The 20,189-nt window shown below is 41.5% G+C and overlaps 1 protein-coding gene across 1 annotated transcript in view; it reads right to left on the bottom strand.

Annotated features, from left to right (window-relative positions):
• The window catches only part of ROBO1 (roundabout guidance receptor 1), a 1,116,086-nt gene that overhangs the window by 45,724 nt on the left and 1,050,173 nt on the right, over positions 1–20,189 (bottom strand). The window contains exons 20-22 of the mRNA XM_075073102.1: positions 14,543–14,569; positions 7,167–7,209; positions 3,272–3,426 (exon numbers count right to left, since the gene is read on the bottom strand). Of these exons, the coding sequence (XP_074929203.1) occupies positions 3,272–3,426; positions 7,167–7,209; positions 14,543–14,569 (225 nt within the window). The remainder of the gene's footprint in view (positions 1–3,271; positions 3,427–7,166; positions 7,210–14,542; positions 14,570–20,189) is intronic.

The following is a 20,189-nucleotide window of genomic DNA, read 5'->3' as shown; positions in this document are numbered from 1 at the left end:
ACAGTCTCACAGTAATCAGGCTTGTGCTGACATTCTAACCACAATTCTAGAACTCAGCCCTGGTATTAAATGCTGGGTCAGCATACTTGTCCTTCAGGAACCCCATGTGCTTCCCTGTGACCAGCACAGACGTTACTTTCACAGCATTTGTTTCCCTTCTATATCCAATCCACCGGAAGGGTGGTGAGTGCTAGTAACAGGGTTAGCAGATCTGTATATATGGGGTTATTAGGAAAAGAGCACAGAACGACCGTTAAATGTGTGTTATCATTTACCAATTTGTATATGTAATGGTAATTACATAATTACCAAGAAGATAGTTGCTCTTTTAACAAAATGTAACTGCTGTGTGTTAAGCTAGGGACAAATCCCAAAGTCTTTAGTCAGGGCAAACTCCAGCCATAATAGTGAGTAAAAATTAAGGAAGCATTTTAGGATTTAGCCTCTACATTCTATGAAATGCACATGTACATTTCCAAAACATTCTCTAACATTCACACTTCTTTCAGGAAAAAAATTTCTGTGTAAAGGCAGTAAAATACAAAAATAAAATCATTTATCCCCATTGTAATGGTTAAGGGATGTGAGCAGTATATGCCATTACATACAACTATTCACTGCAAATTTCATGCCCTTCAGTTTCAATTTTTTAAAAAAAGATTTTACCCTTTGATTTATTTTTCTTTCACATGTGAGCTGTTATTTATTTATCGCCCTACATACTCTTCAACTTCTTGACTTTTGTTACTTTTTTTTTCATTTTTGCCTCTCCCTTCACTTTTTTCCATGATCACCTACAGCAATGCTGCTATTCTTTCCTCCTTTTCATGCAACTTCTGCTTTTTTATGCCTCCTTTGTTACCTTCCAGTATATCCTTTATCACTCATGCCTCCTCATCTATTTTGATTTTCTTTTAAGGTCATTCTAAAAGTATTTGTATTTGCTTTCTTCTTCTGCTGGATCTGATTTTTTTTTTTTGTGAAGGGCAATAATCAATATAGTATATACTACTGTAGGTCCATTCAAAAGCTATACCTATGAGAATGTCTTCCTAGAAAGTATCTATCTGTACAAATGTTTGCTTACTTATATAACAGAAAAAGTATTTTATCAAATGGGAATTTGATATTCCGTACTACTTTTACAAAGAAGCTGTCCCTATAAAGTAAGGTTCCTATTCAGTACTATACTTATAAGATTATATTAGAAATATACATGAGTAATTAGTTACATTTTTATATAAAAGGGATATAAGCCTTTGTGCTTCAGGGCATAAGACAACTACAAACTGAAGGGGTAAAGAAGATTCATAGATATTAAGCCCAGAAGGGATCATTATGATAATCAATTCTGACCTCCTGTATAACAAAGGCCATAGAATTTTGCCAAATGATTCCTGCATCAAGCCCATAACTTCCAGTTGAGCTAGAGCATATATTTTAGAAAGATTAGATTTAGAGAGATAGTTGGGATTTAACGATAAAGTGACAGAGAATCCATCACATTACTCAGTAAATTGTTCCAGTGATTATTACCCTCATTATTAAAAATGTGTGCCTTATTTCTAGTCTGAATTAGTCTGGTTTCATCTTCCAGCCAATGAACCTTGGTATGACTTTGTCTGCTAGATTAAAGAGCCCTTTATTATCAGAAATCCCCTTCCTATCTAGGTACTTGTAAAACGTAATCCACGTGCACATTATTTCACAACTCTCTTATTAGAAATCTCATACCTTCCTTTGAAGCAACTGGTACCGGTCACTGTCAGACAAGATACTGGACTAAGTGAGTGACCATCATCAGTTTATGGCTGGCCTTGCAGTAATTACATTAGACTTAGAGGGAACACCATATCTCTCCAATGCTTCCACATTGCAGGCAATCAAAACTTGACTGCAAAGTGATGGCTAATGTAAACAGTGAAGGCCAACCAGTGTTACTGGCAGTGCTCCATGCCCAAGAAGGGATGCATCTGATTGGGTAGGGAAGTGGTCAAAGATTCCCACTCCTGACTCACTGGCAATTCAGTCAGAATAAAGAGAATGTCAGTTCCATTTTTTTTTTTAAATGTGTAGCAAGTGCGCCTTCGTAGCGTATTCCACCCAGCATGCACCACCAGAGAGCAGGAGGCATTATTCACCCATAATGTCTCCCTCTAAAGTGTTTAGCCATTGACATGCTTTTGTTGCCCTCTTTGTGCTGCCCTTGCTCCCAAGAGCCTCAATTTATCCCTACATTTTATATTTTGCTTTCCAGAGTCAACAGAATTAGTTGTTCTCTATAATATAATCTTTACAAACAAACAAACACAAAAAATACAACAGCCCAGTCACCCAAATGAAAGAGTTTGGCATAGCAATGAGTGAACAACAAAAGGTTTGATTGTGCAGAACTAAACTGGAATCTCATATGAGCAGACTTTGATATGATAAGACATTTGCTGTTTCTGGTCATCCCAGGAATAGGCATGAAAACCTCTCCAGTAACATGTTGGCATTTCTAATTCTGGTCCTAGCCAATATTAGGAAGTGCAGATCTGCATCAAAAATAAAATTTATTTGGACTTTTCAAACTCAAGAAAATGTTGAGTTCAGTTTGAATTTTGGGAGCCAATTCAGGTAGTTTCTTATTTGATTAGAATGAGTTCATTCAGACCTAGTTCTGCAGTAAGTTTAGATCTTCCATGGACTAAACCAGGTTTGTATCAATTGATGGACCCATTTAGCTTATGTTTAAGGTGCAGTGATTTTGGGGGCACCATAATGGAGAGACACTTTGGTGGGCAAATGTGGCAGTAGCAGCAAGAGGAACTGGGCTAATAAAACCATCTTGAGAATCAGTCAATCCACATTTAGCAGCTGCAGCTGAACAGAATGAAGTAGGAGCTCCGAACTATGCTGGCACATAAAACAAAGTTTAAAGTTACGTGTGGTATTGTAATCTACTGGTGAAAACAGGTCATCCTCCTCCATGCAAATACAAGTTGTTACTGCCTCTAGCTACACAGTCTTGGCTCTTTAGCTCAAAATGTAGCACCTCATGCTTTTATCTCTAGAGGTCCCCAGTATCAATCTCTGGGCCAAATACTGTAGCTGTCACACCAACACATAACATTTTATGGCCTATCCTCAGTTTGATGAAATTCTGGACACAGTCTGGTACAACATGCATGATAAAGGGCTAAAACAAACTCTGCAGAAGTATGAATGAAACTGGTTGTAAGAATTCAGTGTAAAACAGGCCTCTTGTTAACTAGTAAAAGTATCTAACCTGGTCGACTGTACGTTGTGAGGTTGCTATCACTGTTTCCATTGGCTGAGGTGCAGCAGTTGATGGAGCAGTCATTGTGGTTGTTACCAGTGTTGGGCCATGTATCTGCTAGCCATGGTTGAGGGGCAGGTTCACTGATGTTTAGAAGCCCTGGTCTTTAAAAAAAACCCCAAAGTATGATAATTTCATAAATTAAGCAACAGTGTTATTAAACTGATTCCTATGGTCTTCTCAAAAGGCTGTCTAACATTAAAAAGTTTGCACTATGAGTAGTAAATGTTTAGGCAATTCATACTTATCACATCTCTTATAAAATACATTTTAATTGGTATATGTCCACTAATCTGGACTTAGTTCTTTGAACACTGCTAATCACTTGTCTTGCCATACAAAAGAAGAAGAAGAATTGGTATATGTAATGACTCCCAGACATCTCCATAAAATGTTGATATTCTTTGGTAAATTATGGTAGAGAGAAACCAACACAATGTTTTGATCATCATATCGGTATTAACAAACAGTAGGCCTTGCTGAGGAAGGGTAAGAATGTTTCCATGGAAAATTTAGAATTTTATTAAATTTTCTGATTTTTCATCAAAAATCTGAAAACTGAACTTTAGTGTTTTCCAATTTTTCCCCAATTTTCAGTGGCAACATGGAAAAATGGGGGGGAGGGGAAACAAAAACAAGTGGGGGTTGTTGAAGATAAAAAAGGAAGAGGAAGGAGGGAAGACAAAAATAGGTGGGTTCTGATTGAAAAATTGGAATTTTTTTCCAAAACCAAACTTTCTTCACAAAAATTGTGGAACACAAGCAGCTCCTACTGAAGTCCACAGGAATTGTGAGTGCTCAGCACCTTTGAAAATCACAAGTCTGCATTGCTGTATGTTGGCTGAATATTGGATGACATATCATGTCATCAGCTAAAAGATCTGTATTCCAGCTGCATGGTTTCCAAGTTATTGCAGGTTTTCTAGTGAGCACAAAATAAACTTTGATGAATGTTTTGTTGAATCTCCAGCCCACATACTGTTTTTTCCACTGACAACATTGCATATTACAAAGCTGTACATACAGTAGTGACCCTTAAAAACCTGACAATTGCTTCTGATAACTAAATAAGTATTTGAAGTTAGATAATCTCAGCCATTGCTGCGTTTGAATTATTTCCTACAGCAATACAGGTAGGTATACAGAACTAGAGGGGAAGGCTTCAGAAACAAAAGGAACATATCTATTTAACACAGGCATAATGGGCAAATTTTAAGGGCTACCATTGTAAACAGCACAAAAGTTAGTCACTGAGTCCAGAAAAAACAGATATCTATTGTGAAAATAGTGGCAATAATGCTTTTTCAACTAAAATGTTAATCCCTTTAAACTGGAAATTGAGACTGTAAACTGCACCAGCAGTTAGTTATGGGGTATCCAGTCTGCCAGTGCCATGGGCTTAAGTCTGATTCCTAGAACAGCATTAAAATATGTATCTGCTGTACATATATTTCTATGCTGTATGCACCATCTGACAATTTAGCATATGAGTTGATGAGGCATGACTTACTATCAGACAAACCAGTGAACGTGTACTAGGAAAACATATTTTTATGGATTTATTTTCTTTCTAAATATGAAATAAATGTGCTGTTATTTAGTTTTTTGGGCAATGCAGCTGATTTGTCATTCCTGTCCATGGCTTATCTAGTGCTCTGCATATAGACTGAAAATCACCTCAGGAACACAAGGATGGGATAAGCATCTCTGCACCTTTCAAGTTCTAAGAAAGGTCTCTGTATGGGAGCTGTGGTTGGAACACCAAAAAGACCTCTCCTTTTGTCTCTGAACTTTCTGAATAGTGCAGAGGGGAAGTCTACACTTCACTCATGCCAACCGGGAGGAAAGTGGGTGGAGCGATTGTAATGTCAATCCAGGTTTCAGAAATACCGTGTAACAAGGTATATGGTAATAGAAGCTGCTACTCCAGCTCACTGGCTGGAGTAGCGACCAGGAAAATTTTGTGCATCAGCCCCACAGCTTGCCCACCGGTTGGGTGGATGAATTCCATACTCCTCAACCTTTGCAAAGAAACAATTACTTGAGCTTCGTGCAAGGACAGTGAATATTATCCACAGCATTACCAGATCCACAGAAGTGGATGCTATTTTGAAATACTTCACTTTGAGTTATGTTTATTTCTGAATGTTACAAGACAGCACCTTTTATATACTATGTAGGATGGGGGCAAATGCTATGCCTCCCAAAAGCCTTACAAATATATTTTACACAGGAAAGTGGGAGTCTGATCTTGAAGGTTTGAAACTCAGCGTAAAGATTTTATGCCAGAAACTACACTGCTTCAAAAATTGATCAAATGTGTTTCCTGTGCTCCAAAGTATTGCGCAACATACTATATGCTCAAGTGAGCAAAAGAAATGAACATATGCCACAGGCCATATTTCCTGGCTCGATCACTTGTAAAATCTGAACTGATGAGATGAAAATATACTTATCAAAATAAGTATGATGCATCTCTAGTCCTAAAAGGGGAGAAGTTTTATGAGGGAGATTTTAGGTTATGGCATTTAGCTACAAAACTGAGGCAGCACAGAGGCACACTGCTCCAGCAGGGAGACTGTACATGATACAGAAACACAGTTCTTCAGTGCCGCTTGTGCAGAATAGTCTCTGATGTGACAGGCCAGCTCTGCCTGTCACATCAGAGACTGCCTGTTACAGAAGGGAGAAGAATCATTGCCTTGCCTCTTCCACACTGCTCTTTAGCTACCTTGTTCTATAGAGGCAATAACATTTATTAGCATAGAGTGGAGAAGGACTCCTATTGTGTTGAACAGTCATGCAAAGTAAAACAGAGGACCCCTCTGCCCCTGTGCAAGAGCATCACACAAACTATAGTGGCCTATAGTTCTTTACAGGCTTGTCAATTCAAAAATATTAGACAACTGAATGTTAATCTTCATGTCTTCATATGTCTAATCTTTATCTCTATCAGATTTTGGTACATTCTTGCAAGGTAAGGACTATAGGACAGTGCCAAGAGCAGAAGGGAGGGGAAGGGTAGGAATGTATTTATCTAGATGTTTGCTGAGATTTAAAGGCTTGCTACCATACTGTGCCAATACCTTAACTCTTATGTTGAAAAAAAGTGTGCTTGAGCGTGATTTAAAAAACAAGCTGTGCCTCCCTGTCATCACTGCTGCTCTATCCTCTGAAGAAACATAGCAGGAAATTGGGGTTATTGTGTGTTCCATTGACATTCATCAGGCAATAAACTAAAACGGGCAAACACATTACAGTTGTGTCCTCAATCTGGAACTGAACTGGGTTCTGAGAGCAAAGAACTGTTTATTAATAAAGCTACCCATTTCTCTTTATTTCTTCAATGTAATTCTCTCTCTCTCGCAAGTGATGATTTAACTGTTTTGCAATTCACTGCAAGATTAAATACAATCACCTTGTGAGTTGCTGTGTTCAGCAAGTTTTTCCCCATGAATGTTTTTTTTCTTTTGTAGTATCTGTGAACCAGCTATATTTCTTAATCTTCATAAATGCCACAGTTTAATTACTTTAACTCCCTTAATCATCTGCTAAATCAGTAAACCTTGTATTCTGAAGTTAAAGTGCTCCCTCTGCTGTTTGTTTTTTGAGTGTATTTTTCTACAGATCAACAAAGCAACTCAGCTGAAAATGTTAAGATTCAATTATGAAAATGAACCAAAAGATACATTTCAAAAGCCATATATTTTCTCAGTGAAATCTGCAAAATCAGTGACTTATATGCCTAAAATTATGTCATTATACCACCACTTATAAATGTACTCAATGTACCTAAATGTATTTACATCCAACTTATAGTCTGCAAAATAAACCATGTCATTACCTGCCTCCACTGCTTACAGCTTCTCCTCCTCTCTGATAGGTTACTAAAATATGAAGACAAAAAAAACAGAAAATAATTTAATAGTCATTTTGGACTTTTTAAACAGAAAGCACTGTAAAATCTTTTTGTTTCCAACGAATCTCTAAATTTTGATTGGTTAAATTTGAATACTGAGTCTTACTCTTTCAGCAGTCATTCCTTCATTTACAAATCCATACACTATACATGGGTCACCTGACTGGTGTTACTTTAAGTCCCCCAGAAGCTTTATATCACACACACACACAGAGAAAAGAATGGAGTAATGCATGAGGCTAAATTCATCCCTGATGTAACTACTGACCTCAAATAGGTTATTCTAGAGATGAATTTATGTCACTTTGTTTATTTCATGAATGAGTTGATGATGCTAAAGATGTTAAAGCTTTTACATTATCAGTATCTTGATAACATTAAACAGGTACCTTGATTTTGCAACACAGATATTATTTCCAGTGTAAATGATGGTTCATTCTATCACAACCTACTGCAAAATTTTATCCTGTATTTACACATTAATAGTGTACTAAAGCTCTCTGTGATTTTCAGATGTCCATCCTTATAAAAAACCAAACTGAGTGGGATGTTTTACTGATGGGCACCATATTCTACTTATGCATCGTGCATATTTAAAAAGTCCTTATAAATGTATTATTTTCTAAAATTTTATAATTGGATTTTTTCTAATACTTTTTTAGATCTCAAACTTTAATTTATTTATTATAATAAATAAATCAGTTTGTCTGACTGGTTTGAAATTAGCAGGAAATTTTTGTGCTAACACTTCCTAAGAATAAACAGGAATACAGTCAGCACGCATACAGATTCAAATTTTAAAATATGTGTTGATATGAATAGCATGTTTTTTTCCAGAAAGCATCATGGTTAAAAGTTAGTTTTTAAGAGGCATAAACCAATAGTTTGAAGAGCAATAAATTTTTAAGTTTGCAGTGGGTTAGGCAAAGGGTTAAGGAGATTAGCTTCACTACAAATGCTGATGGATTCTACAGCTATGCATTTCTTAACTAGGAATGTGTTTAAAAAAGCAGCCAAATTCTGCTCTTTAAAAGAACTCCAAGCTGGGAGTCTGCAAAGGAGAGATAAATGCTTGCAGTGATTACAATAACAGGATTAAAACCTTAGCAGGCAATACTACAGGTAAGTCTTTTACTAAAGGTAATGCTACAGAAAAAGGCCTGTTACCATTTAAACTGAATAGAACTAACTATTGGGAGTCTAATGTATGGAAAAAAGAAAGATTTTAAAAAAATCTTTTACATTGTATATTTCAGATTTCTTCTTCTAAATTCCTTATGTTGTTGAATTTGCATCTATGACTTGCAATACCCATAGTTTCTAATATTTTCTTTTAACGTCTAGATTTGTAGCTGCAAAAATGACTATCAGTTAATCTAAAACACACCATAGACTTTCAGTAGCATATGGTACTGTGATTGTGCTAGAAATTGTATGTAAAGCTAATTAAATAATAATAATTTGCATGTATTTCCACTCTGGATGTCCAAGGACTGCACAAACATCATGGGCCAGGTTCTAGCCTCACGTTGAGTAGTGAGCGAAATCAGTGGGACTAGTCATGATGTAAGATACTACTCAATGTGACTAAGGGTATGTCTACACTGGCAGAGTTACAGCGCTGCTTAGAGAACGCTGAAGGGAAACCGCTGTTGTGCATTCACACTGTTAGCTGCCTGAGCAATACCATGTTCACACTTGCGGCACTTGCAGTGGTATTTGGAGCGGTGAAGTCAGGGCAGCTATCCCACGGAGCATCTCTTCCTCTTCTGCCGCTAAGAGTTGGGGGAAGGTGAGGGGATGCAGGGCATCCTGGGTCCCGTCTCTATTCCCCAGGACGAACTGCTTCACATCCCAGCAATCCCTGTACTTCCGTCCACATTTGGCACCATCTTTCAATGGTTTTTGTACTGAGTGTTCTGCCTCTTCAATCTGCAGGAATGGATCCCGCACTGTTGACCAATATGCTGCTCGCTATCACTAATACATCACGAGTGTCAGTGGAGTTATTCCTTAAACTACAAAGGCAATAGCAGCTTGACATTGATCTTGCCATGCATAGTAACTATGAGATGAGATTGCTTGTGGCATTTACAGAGGTGCTGACCACAGTGGAAAGCAGCTTTCAACACTGAGCGCTGAGTGATGGAATCACATCATCATGCACATCTGGGATGACGAGCAGTGGCTGCAGAACTTTTGGATGAGGAAAGCCACATTCATGGGACTGCGTGATGAGCTTGCCCCAGCCCTGAGGGGCACGGACATGAGAATGAGAGCTGCCCTGCTGTTGGAGAAGGGCAGGGCAATTGCACTGTGGAAGCTTATTACTCCAGACTGCTATCAGTCGGTCGCTAACCAGTTGGGTGTGGGAAAGTAGACCACTGGACTCATGTTGACAGAACTGTGGGGGGCCATTAATCACATCCTGCCAGGGTCGGCTCCAGGGTTTTTGCCACTCCAAGCAGCAAAAAAAAAAAAAGTGCCACAATTGCAATCTGCGGGAGCTCTACCGCCGCATTTTCAGTCTTCAACGGCAATTTGGCGGCAAGACCTTCACTCCAAGAAGGACTGAGGGACCCGCCACCGAATTGCCGCTGAAGAGCTGGACATGCCGGCCCTTCTCCGTGGCCGCCCCAAGCACCTGGAGCCGGCCCTGCATCCTGCTCTGCAAGATCGTGACTCTGGGCAACATGCATGACATTGTGGATAGCTTTGCACAAACGGGCTTCCCTAAATGCGGAGGGATGATTGATTACATGCATATTCCAATTCTGGAACCAGACCACCTAGCCACCGAGTACATTCATATGAAGGGGTATTTCTTAATGGCTTGCCAGGCACTTGTGGATCACTGTGGGTGTTTCATGGACATTAACGCTGGCTGTTCTGGAAATGTGCATGAAGCACACATCCTTCAGAACACTGACCTGTTCAGGAAGCTGCAAGGAGGGACTTTCTTCCCAGACCAGAATATCATCATAGGGGAAGTTGAAATGCCCATTGTGATCCTGGGAGACTCTGCTTACCCCTTAATGTCACGGCTTATGAAGCCATATTCGGAGCACCTTAACAGCAGCAGCAAGGACAGGTTCAACAACAGGCTGAGCAAATGCAGAATGACTGTTGAGTATGCTTTTGGTCATTTAAAGGCCCGCTGGCGCTGCCTATATGGGAGGCTGGACTGGGCCAATGACAATATTCCTATGCTTATAGATGCATCCTGTACACTCCATAATATTTGTGAAAGGAAGGGTGAAAGCTTCACTCAGGGCTGGACTGCTGAGGCTCAGTGCCTGGAGCCTGAATTTGAGAGAGACCAGGGCTATTAGAGGGGAGCAGCCATAAGGATCAGGGATGCCTTGAGGCAGCCATTTGAAGCTGAAAGCTACTAATATTTGTTGCTATGCTTGGGAGTGCAGTGCTTATAATGCTAGAAGGTGATTGTGACTAGTGCAGACAATGCACTATGGAGGTTTAAGAAAAATGCCTGTTGCTTTCAGATAATGGAATATAGATTGCTTTCAAATCAAAACAATTATTTTATTTAAAAACAACAACTGGAGGAGAGAGACAAAGAAAAAAAACACATCAGCACTGAGGGTGATAGGAGAAGGGAGGGTCCCAGGAGGATGTGGGGTCCTGGGACGATTAAAGATTTCTGTATGTCCAGGTATCATATCCAACCTTCCCCTTTCGAATATAGTGCAGCGGGTACTGTACTTCAGCAGGGCTAAACTGCAGAGTTTAGTGTTGAGTGCAGTGGATTCTGGGAGTGCGCAGTGCTAGACTGTAACAGAGGAGGAGTGGAATGCAGTGGGTACAGACTGGTGACAGGAGGTTGATAAGAGTCTTTGGCGGTGTCTGGGGGGAGCATGGGAAAGATTTTTGTGACAGTGGCTGCAGGGGAGGAAGGGCGTGGAGCTGCTCCGTTTTCAGTGCTAGTAGCCCCTGAAGCATGTCCGGTTGGTGCTCCATGGCTTCATTTTGGCACGCTACGTTCTCCTTTCAGTCCCTCTTCTCGCTGTCCTGCCATTCCTTCAATTCTTGTTTTTCGGCCACAGAGTGCATAATGACATTATGCAGGAAGTCCTCTTTAGTTCTTTGTGGCTGCTCTCTAATACTGCACAGCCATTCAATCGCGATAAAGAGGGACGCTGGGCTCCCAAGATCACATCCGTGAAGCCAAAATGCAACCTTTTATGAAAGCAGTATTGTTTTCAACACACAGACCACTGATTCAGTGATTTAAAACACAGCCGCTATTCACATACCTAACACTGACTGACTGACTCTAGGAAGCACACATGAGCCACAAGACCCCCAAAATGGTGAGTAGCTGCAGGGTCAGGGAAATCAGTGTTCCAGGACCGTACTGTACACTGGGCACGTGGCTCTTGGGGAGAGCCAGCACTGTAGAGGGGGCCTTATAATCATTACTGTCCCCACATTTCCCACAGGCTGTGAGGGGAGGGATAGGCTCAGTGGTTTGAGCACTGGCCTGCTAAACCCAGGGTTGTGAGTTCAATCCTTGAGGGGGCCACTTAGGGATCTGGGGCAAAATTAGTACTTGGTCCTGCTAGTGAAGGCAGGGGGCCGGACTCAATAACCTTTCAAGGAGGAGATAAGATATCTCCGTTAATTTTTTATTTATTTATTTTATGGAAGATACCTTGCTGCTGAAGGTGAGTAGGGAATCAGGGAAGGGTCTTCTCCAAAACTGCAGCTTCCGCCTGGCCCTTATGTGGCTCACCTGTGTGCAGCAATGGTTCCCCGCCCCGCACCAATGGCAGAGTGGCGCAGGAAAGTTATCCTTAATGGGGCAAGAAACAAAGCAGCTCTGCTGAAGAATCTACATCAGCAGATTGCCCCTATCTCCATGAGAGTTTCGTGGAGATCTATGAGGCAGATTCCCCTGAAGTGAGAGAGTTAAACAACACCCTATCAATCCACTGCTCAGACTAGGCATATGGTGGTATACGCATCGTACAGACACAAGCCTGCTTTCTGCAACCCTCCTGCCCCAACAACTTGCTTCAACAATTCTCAAAATCAAAGCCAGTTACCAGGAGTCTCTGCTTCTGTTTCTGCTTCGCTGAGCTCTGGCAGCTGTGACTGGCTAGCCTCCTTTGGGGTAGAAAAGAGCTTCTGGCTGCATGCATCTCTGACCTCCGAGTTGTCCTCTGCCTCTGTGTCCCCCCCTCCCACTCCACATCCTCATCCAAGATTTCCTTCTCCTGGCTCAGTCCACTCTCGACTGGCATGTGAGCTACCGAAGTATTCACAGTGGCCTTCGCAGTGGAGGTGGGGTTGCCACTGAGTATTACATCCAGCTCTTTGTAGAATCAGCAGCTTGCGGGAGCACCACCTGAGTGGCGGCTTGCCTCCCACGCCTTGTGGTACATCTTCCGCAGCTCCTCCACTTTAACCCTGCACTGCAGTGTGCCCTGGTCATGGCCCCTTTCTGTCATGCATCATGAAATCTGCCCGTATGCATCATAATTTCTAAAGCTGGAGCACAGCTGGGACTGGACAGCCTCCTCTCCCCAGATGCTGATGAAGTCCAGCAGTCTGGCATTGCTCCAAGCGTGGGACTGCCTGTAGCCAGCATTATCATCTGCAAAGATGCGCCGAGACCACTGCACGCATCACTGAGCAAACAGGAAGGGGACTTTCAAAATTCCCAGGGAATATAAGGTGTGGGGCTCATGGTTGGTCACCTGAGTGCAGGGCAGTAGAGTTCAAACCGATGACCAGAGATGAAAGAACAGGCATTGTGGGACACCTCCTGGAGGCCAATAGCAGCGCTGTAATCGACCAGGATACCTATACTGGCACTGTGGCGCTGTACTCCCAGTGCAGAAAGCTGTACAAGTGAGGGGTTTTTTATTTTATTTTATTTTATTTATTTATTTTTTTTTTTACAGTGCTGCAACTACGCAGTTTCTGCACACTAAGTTGCTTGGCAGTGTGTACACCTCAGGAGTTACAATGCAGAATGCTACTTTATTGCACAGAAACATGACAGTGTAGACAAAGCCTAAGAATGTAGCCCAACTCATTAAGTCTCAGAACACACCTCTCATGTAAGTCATAGTATAAGGCCTGTGTATTCAGCCAGGTCTTTGTCTGAGGGAGATGGCTGAGGGGAGTATACAGAGTTTAATGGCTGGCTGGCTGGCTGGCTGGCTGGCTGGCTATCTATTCAATATCTGCTATTAAATTGCATGCTTTGTTGTAAACATGACACTTGTACTCAAAGACTATGGGCTTGATCTAAGGCCCATTGTAGTCAGTGGAAAGATTCCCATTGACTTTAGTGGGCTTTGGATCAGGGCCTGTGTGATGGGCACATTTTATAAATTCCAAAAGAGAGAGAGAGAGAACAAAAGAAAGAAAATTACTTCAAATCCTTCCTTATTCCCCACATGAAATGCAACCTCTTTTAAATATCAGTGTTAACGTTGTACAGCCGACACTACAGTTCAGGACAGGAAGCAAAGAAAGGCATATCCAGTTGATATTGGGAGGTTGGGGTATTTAGGGAGGCAAAACGTAATTATCCACGCTGAAGTTTGGCTAGGAAACCAGAATTAAGTAAATATAAGTATTAACAAAATGTTCTGAGATCTTTAATGACCATGGTCAAAGACTGCTTTTACACCTCTTCCAAAAAGCTGGCAACTCCTACAACATAATGCTTTCTAATATCATGCTGGAGCATTGGTTCAACACTGAGTTTGAGGAAAGAGTATCACCGATTGATTCACCGACATTGCTCCCTGCAGCATGTACAATAGATGCCGTTCAGAGGTTTCCTTCCACGTAGTGACCAGGGCCCAGATACTGTGTCAGGATCTGCTAGTGTGGAATTCTTCCCCCTCTTTCCCGATAAGTAGCTCCTTTAACATTAATGGGAGACTTTCTAAGTGCAGGAGTCAACACTACTGGATCCTTGTAGAAGATGCGGGCCCATGGTATCATGTGAGAACTGAAAGGATCACACCACAAAGTTTATGGGTGGGCTTATATACACAGTCAAATTGCAGGATATGGAATGACATCCACAAAGGGACAAAACCTCGGCTACATATAGCAGTAATAATCTCTAAAATATGTGGAAGAAAAATAATGAAACTACTTCATCTTAAAGAATACTACAATGATACCTGTCACGAGAAATAATTCATTTTAATGTTTTGTTTTCAGAACAGCTGGGCTGGTTATATCAGAAAAACAGAAATAGTACCACACATACATGCCAAACTAACAAAGGAGGGGGGTAAAGTGCAAATATATACCTGTTGGTGTGAAGGTAAAAGACGGGACTGAAAAATCAAAACAAAATACAAATTGGTTATTAAGCTGAAGAGAGAAAGGGAAACATACACATTAGTATAAATCAAGCAGACAGCTGAATTTAAAACAAATAACTAACCCAGTAGTTCAGTCATACTGACATAAGAATAAAACCAAATTTCAGAAAGAAGCTTGTCTTCACAAGTACCATTTTGGAAAACTATAACATTTTACTACACTCACGAGGGGAATAGAATGTGGTTTAGCCTCTGAATGACCCTCAGTTTAGTATCTTATGTTTTGCTGCAAATCCTAATATAAACAAATGTCCTACACTATTAATCATTTCAAAACACAGAATGATAAATTCTTTAATAAGCCTTATCAGGATCTTACTTGAATCTTATCTACAGTTCAGTAAGTAGATGCTCATTACACTGAACTAACAGGAACACTTAAGTATTCAATAAAGGAACAATAGCCCTTTAAAGAAACAAAGAGAACTACAAAATAACTGTTTTAGCGTATGTTCACCAAATAATGCCCCACACTGAATCATAACAACTGCACTACAATATATTACACCTGTAATATAATATTGTTTTGCTATTGTGGAAAACGAAGAAATACATAAAATCAGACTGTATTCCTTCCCCCCTCCCCACAAACTTTATTTACATGAGCTAGCCCTCCCATTGTAACTCCTCTCTACCTTTCAACCAATGACTTTAACAGGAAAGGTTAACAATGGAACAATAACACTCTTTGAAAACCTTCACTCTCACTGCCACTATAAATCTTAATTGAATCAATAAGGCTTCTAATCCAAGCGTAGTGCACTAGTATCTACTCTCCCCAACAGGACATACTCCCCCTTCTGTTGAATTCTGGTGTATTGTTTCTGTACACTTGATGGGTAGAGAAAAGGTAAGATTTTCCTCTTGATTCCAAGTAAAACAAAGAAAAACATGAGAGATGCAATAGAATTTTCACTAAAAGACATCTTAGGATAGGAACTTGGTGATCAGACCTGCCATACGAAGACAATGTGCTGGCTAAGAGATTTAGGTGCTCAAACAGCTTAATATAATTTTTACATTGCAGACAGTTCTGATGTCTTTTTTGAATTCTCTTTTTAGAATTTGCAGAGTTTCTTTGGGACCCAAAAGTATTAATTAGAGTATGCTGTATGTTTGTTGCTTCGTTTTAAGCCAATTTATTTCCAAACATGTGACACTGTATAAAACCGGAAAACTTCTGAGCATTTTTGCCCATTGCAGACTTCATTTGTAGCACAGCTGTCTTTATCTCAGGAATTCTATTGTGTTCTCTTTCAGCTAGGTCTTTTCACATAGTCAGTGTAATTTAGCTACATTCAAAAATACAGAGCCATAGTAACAAGCTTTCATTTAAAAAAAAAAAAGGTGCATTTAAAACTAGAGCTATTCAAGGAAGAATGAAATGTCTCCACATTAATTTGCAATCACAAGGACAAGAGAAAAAGAATAGTCCTTGTCATCACTTTTCTGTGAGCTACCTACTAAATCTAGCTTAGTTTTTAAGGAATTGAGGAAAAGATGAAAAGAGGTCAAACTAAATGAAATCTTTACACTTAGCAAACCGAAGAACAACTTAATTCTTCCATTAATAAACTGTTCCAGGGGCCTAGCGGTGCTTGTGCAATAAGTAAATGTGTGGGTACTGAAGTATTTTAACAGATGTCAAGCTTGAAGCCAAATGTTTTTTTTTAAAAAAAAGTTAATAAAGTTCACTATTACTCAGTGTGCACATTCAACATTTATGTCAATATACTGCAGAGTGATTATTTCATGATTTCTATGTCTACAAAGATGCTGGTTTTACTTCAAGTGCAGTTGGTAACACAGACTTGAGGCCTACCTTTCTAAATGTTTCTATCAAAGGTTTTTTTCCCTTCTGTGAAATACTGAGAACTACACATGTGGTATTTCTACACAAATTCATAATCCTCAGCAGACTGGAACATCACCAAATGCCAATATTATTATTATTTTAAAAATTATACTTTTATGGTTTTTCCTTAACCTAAATTCAGCCAACAGCATAGTGATATTAGTTTGAAAGCATCTGTGGAAAGACCATATGGCAGCATGCTATTAGTAAAACAAAAAAGTGCAGGTTAATACAGTGGGGCATACAGTTCTCTCACAACTTAACATTCTCAGAGAAATAAAATCAAAGGTAAAATTCAACCCTCAATTTCATGGCTACATTTCCATTGAGATTACCAAGCTTAAATTTTGCCAACCAAACTATTGCTTTAATAGCATGGAAGCCCTCGAAGACACTGTCATCGAAAACACTGAATTCTTCTCTAGGGCCATTTCTAAAATGATAGTGGTCAATCTTTTGTCAAAGACAGTAAGAAACAGGTGTTTAAAAAAAAGATTGTGTTTGTATTTAGGCAAGAGACCACAGTGCCTGTGTTTAGATATGATTTCTCCCACCCCCAAACCATTTCCATGTGTCTCCGATCATCTCAATTGCTATTTTTTCATAGCAATAGCTTATTTACCATCTTTCAAAAATATGTTTGTGTTATCTGCCTCCCTGCCCATTCCCAGCATACATTCAAATCTACGATGACTGAAGATGCAATCTTGTGCCTACCTTTAACAATATATTAAATGTGCCACTTTCATGCCACGATTTAGGCCTTGCTCAGTCTTTTAATTATCTAACATCCAGCGCCCTCCTTCTCTTCCATTAAAAAGCTACCGGAAGCTCACCTATTCTGTGAAGCATTCCAACTTCTATGACCTTCAGACTCTAATTGCCTAAATGGCACTGCTTTGAATTGTGATGCATTGCACTGTATTGTACCCACTTGTAACTTCAGGGTCCAATCAATCCAAAGCCTATTGAAGTCAATGGAAATCATGCTCCTAGGCCAGAAGATCTTCTGGGCAGGGATTCTGTTTATCATCTGTCACAGTGACCAGCTGTAAAGCACTGTGCCCACCCCTAATGTTGTTATCATTTATGTAGCATCAACATGAAAGTGAACATGGCTAGAAGCTGGAACCAATACTGCCATTTTGGATGTGCAGCAGGTTTGAATACAGACTGTGGGCAGTCCCCCTAGGAACCTGAGAGCTAATAGGACAGTCTCACAACAACATTGATGAAGGTGCCCTTGAAAATATATTTCCATCAATTCTGCTTCTTCAAACAGCCACCTTACCTTTCCCCCACAATGTGTGGGAACATACACGCACAAAAGCATTCTATAACTGACACCTAGAGCTGACATTGGTAGTATTCTCAGCCAAGGGCAACTGACTGACTAGAATGAAAAAACGGTTTCCTACCTTTCGTAACTGTTCTTTGAGGTGTGTTGCTCTTGTCCATTCCATTCTAGGTGTGTACACGCCCACATGCGCAGCCAGCGGAGATTTTTGCCTTGGCAGTACCCGTAGGGTCAGCAGTAGCACACTCTTGAGTGCTGTATTCATGCATCGGTATATTACGTGCTGCCGGCCCTATGCCATCTCAGTTGGCAGGAGGGTGGGTCATAGATTGGACATGAGCAACACATCTCGAAGAACAACAGTTATGAAAGGTAGGTAATCATTTTTTCTTCTTTGAGTGTTTGCTCACATCAATTCCATTCTAGGTGACTCACAAGCAGTATCCCTGGTGGCGGGCTCAGAGTTCACGGTCATGCGGCTTGCAACACAGCTCTGCCAGCATTGTCTCGAGCTTGCTGGGTGAGCACATAATGAGATGTAAACGTGTGGGTAGATGACCAGGTGGCAGCCCTGCAGAAATCCTGAATTGGTATCTTGACCAGGAAGGCTGTTGATGAAGCCTGTACCCCAGTCGAGTGGGCAATCACTGCCTGAGTTGCTTGGCAGTCCCAGAGTCAGCCGCACCGGCCGCTGCAGAAGTCATGGAGGTCCTGGAATGTTAGAGAATCTGTGATTTCTGTGACCTCTGACAGACACATGGCCTTATCCATGAGCCGTGACAGTATGAGATTCAGGTCCCAGGGAGGGACGGGATCCCTGACGTGTGGATAGAGATGCTCCAGACCTTTCAAAAACTGGACCATCATGAGCAAAGGCTGACCTGCCCTGGAACGGAGGATGGATGGCTGAAATAGTGACCAAGTGGACATTGATTGATGACTGGGACAACCCCTGGAGCTTGAGGTGTAGAAGAAAGTCCAGGATTGCTTGCAGCGAGGCCTGCTCAGCCCAGATATCCCAGTCCAAGGCCCAGCACATGAACCTCTTCCACTTGGCCAGGTTGATCTGGTGGATGACTTTCTACTACCCAACAAGACCTGTTGGACCCAGGCCAAGCATTCCTGTTCTTCCACAATTAGCCATGCAGAAGCCATGCTGTCAAGTGCGGTGCCGGCAGGTTCGCATGCAGAAGATTCCCGGGGTTCTGGGACAGCAGGTCCAGCCAGAGAGGCAGTGGCTACTGAAAGGTCCATAAGCGTGCCAAACCAGTGCTGCTAAGGTCACACAGGAGCTATCGGTATCACCTTCGCCTTGTCCTGTTTGATATTCCTAAGGACCTTGTGGATTAGCGGCACCGGTGGGAAGGCGTACATCAGAGCCCCTTACCATGGAAGGAGAAAGGCATCTGATGGGGATGCGCTGTCCAATCCCTGGAACGAGCAGAACATGTGCCATTTCCAGTTTGGATGGGACACAAACAGATCCACCTAGGGATTCCCCCACCTCTGAAAAATCACACTGACCACCTCCAAGTGGAGCAATCACTCGTGGCGAGATGAGAAGGTCCCGCTGAGGCGATCTGCTACCATGTTCTTGGCTCCAGGCAGATGTGTGGCCACCAAATGGAAGGCATGCCACACACAGAAGCTCCACAGGTGGAGAGCTTTGTGGCAAAGGGCCAACGAACTGGCTCCTCCCTGCCTGCTGGTGTAATACATTGCTGTGGTATTATCTGTCAGGACTTGCACCATCTTGCCCTTCACATAAGGCAGGAAAGCCTGGCAGGCCAGGCAAACTGCTTTGAGCTCCCTGATGTTTACATGGAGGGACAGATCATCCCATGACCAGTGGACTTGCCTGTTGAGCTCTCCAGCCCAGGTCTGAGGCATTGGAAACCAGAGTCAGCCATGGGGCCGGGGCTGTGAAAGGAACTTCCTCCAACATAGATTCGGGGCTCAACCACCAATCCAGGGACGATTGGATGTGAACTAGCACCCTGACCACCCAGTCTAGATTGTGTCTGTTGGAGATGTAGACGAACGCCAACTGCATTTGCACTGGCGAGAAATGGAGCTGGGCATGCTGGACCATGTATGCATATGTGGCCATCTGGCCCAACAACTGCAGGCAGGTATGAACAGTGGTGAGCGGCTAGTTTTTCACATGGATGATCAGGTCTGATATGGCCTGGAAACGCACCTCTGGAAGGAAAGCTCTGGCTCCCGTGGTGTCAAGAGCCGCCCCAATGAACTCTATGCATTGCACTGGCCTTCAGATGATTTCTTTTCATTTACCAACAGGCCTAGGTCACGGCAGGTGGAACAAACCAGATTGAGGCTCCTTAGCACCTGTTCCCAAGATCTGCCCTTTATGAGCCAATTGTCATGATATAGGTAGACCTGAACCACTCAAGTGCCTG

Source organism: Chelonoidis abingdonii, chromosome 1, assembly GCF_003597395.2.
Source record: "Chelonoidis abingdonii isolate Lonesome George chromosome 1, CheloAbing_2.0, whole genome shotgun sequence".
Lineage (NCBI taxonomy): Eukaryota > Metazoa > Chordata > Testudines > Testudinidae > Chelonoidis > Chelonoidis abingdonii.
Note: the sequence above shows the minus strand (reverse complement) of the source record. Positions and strands in the feature narration are given on the sequence as shown.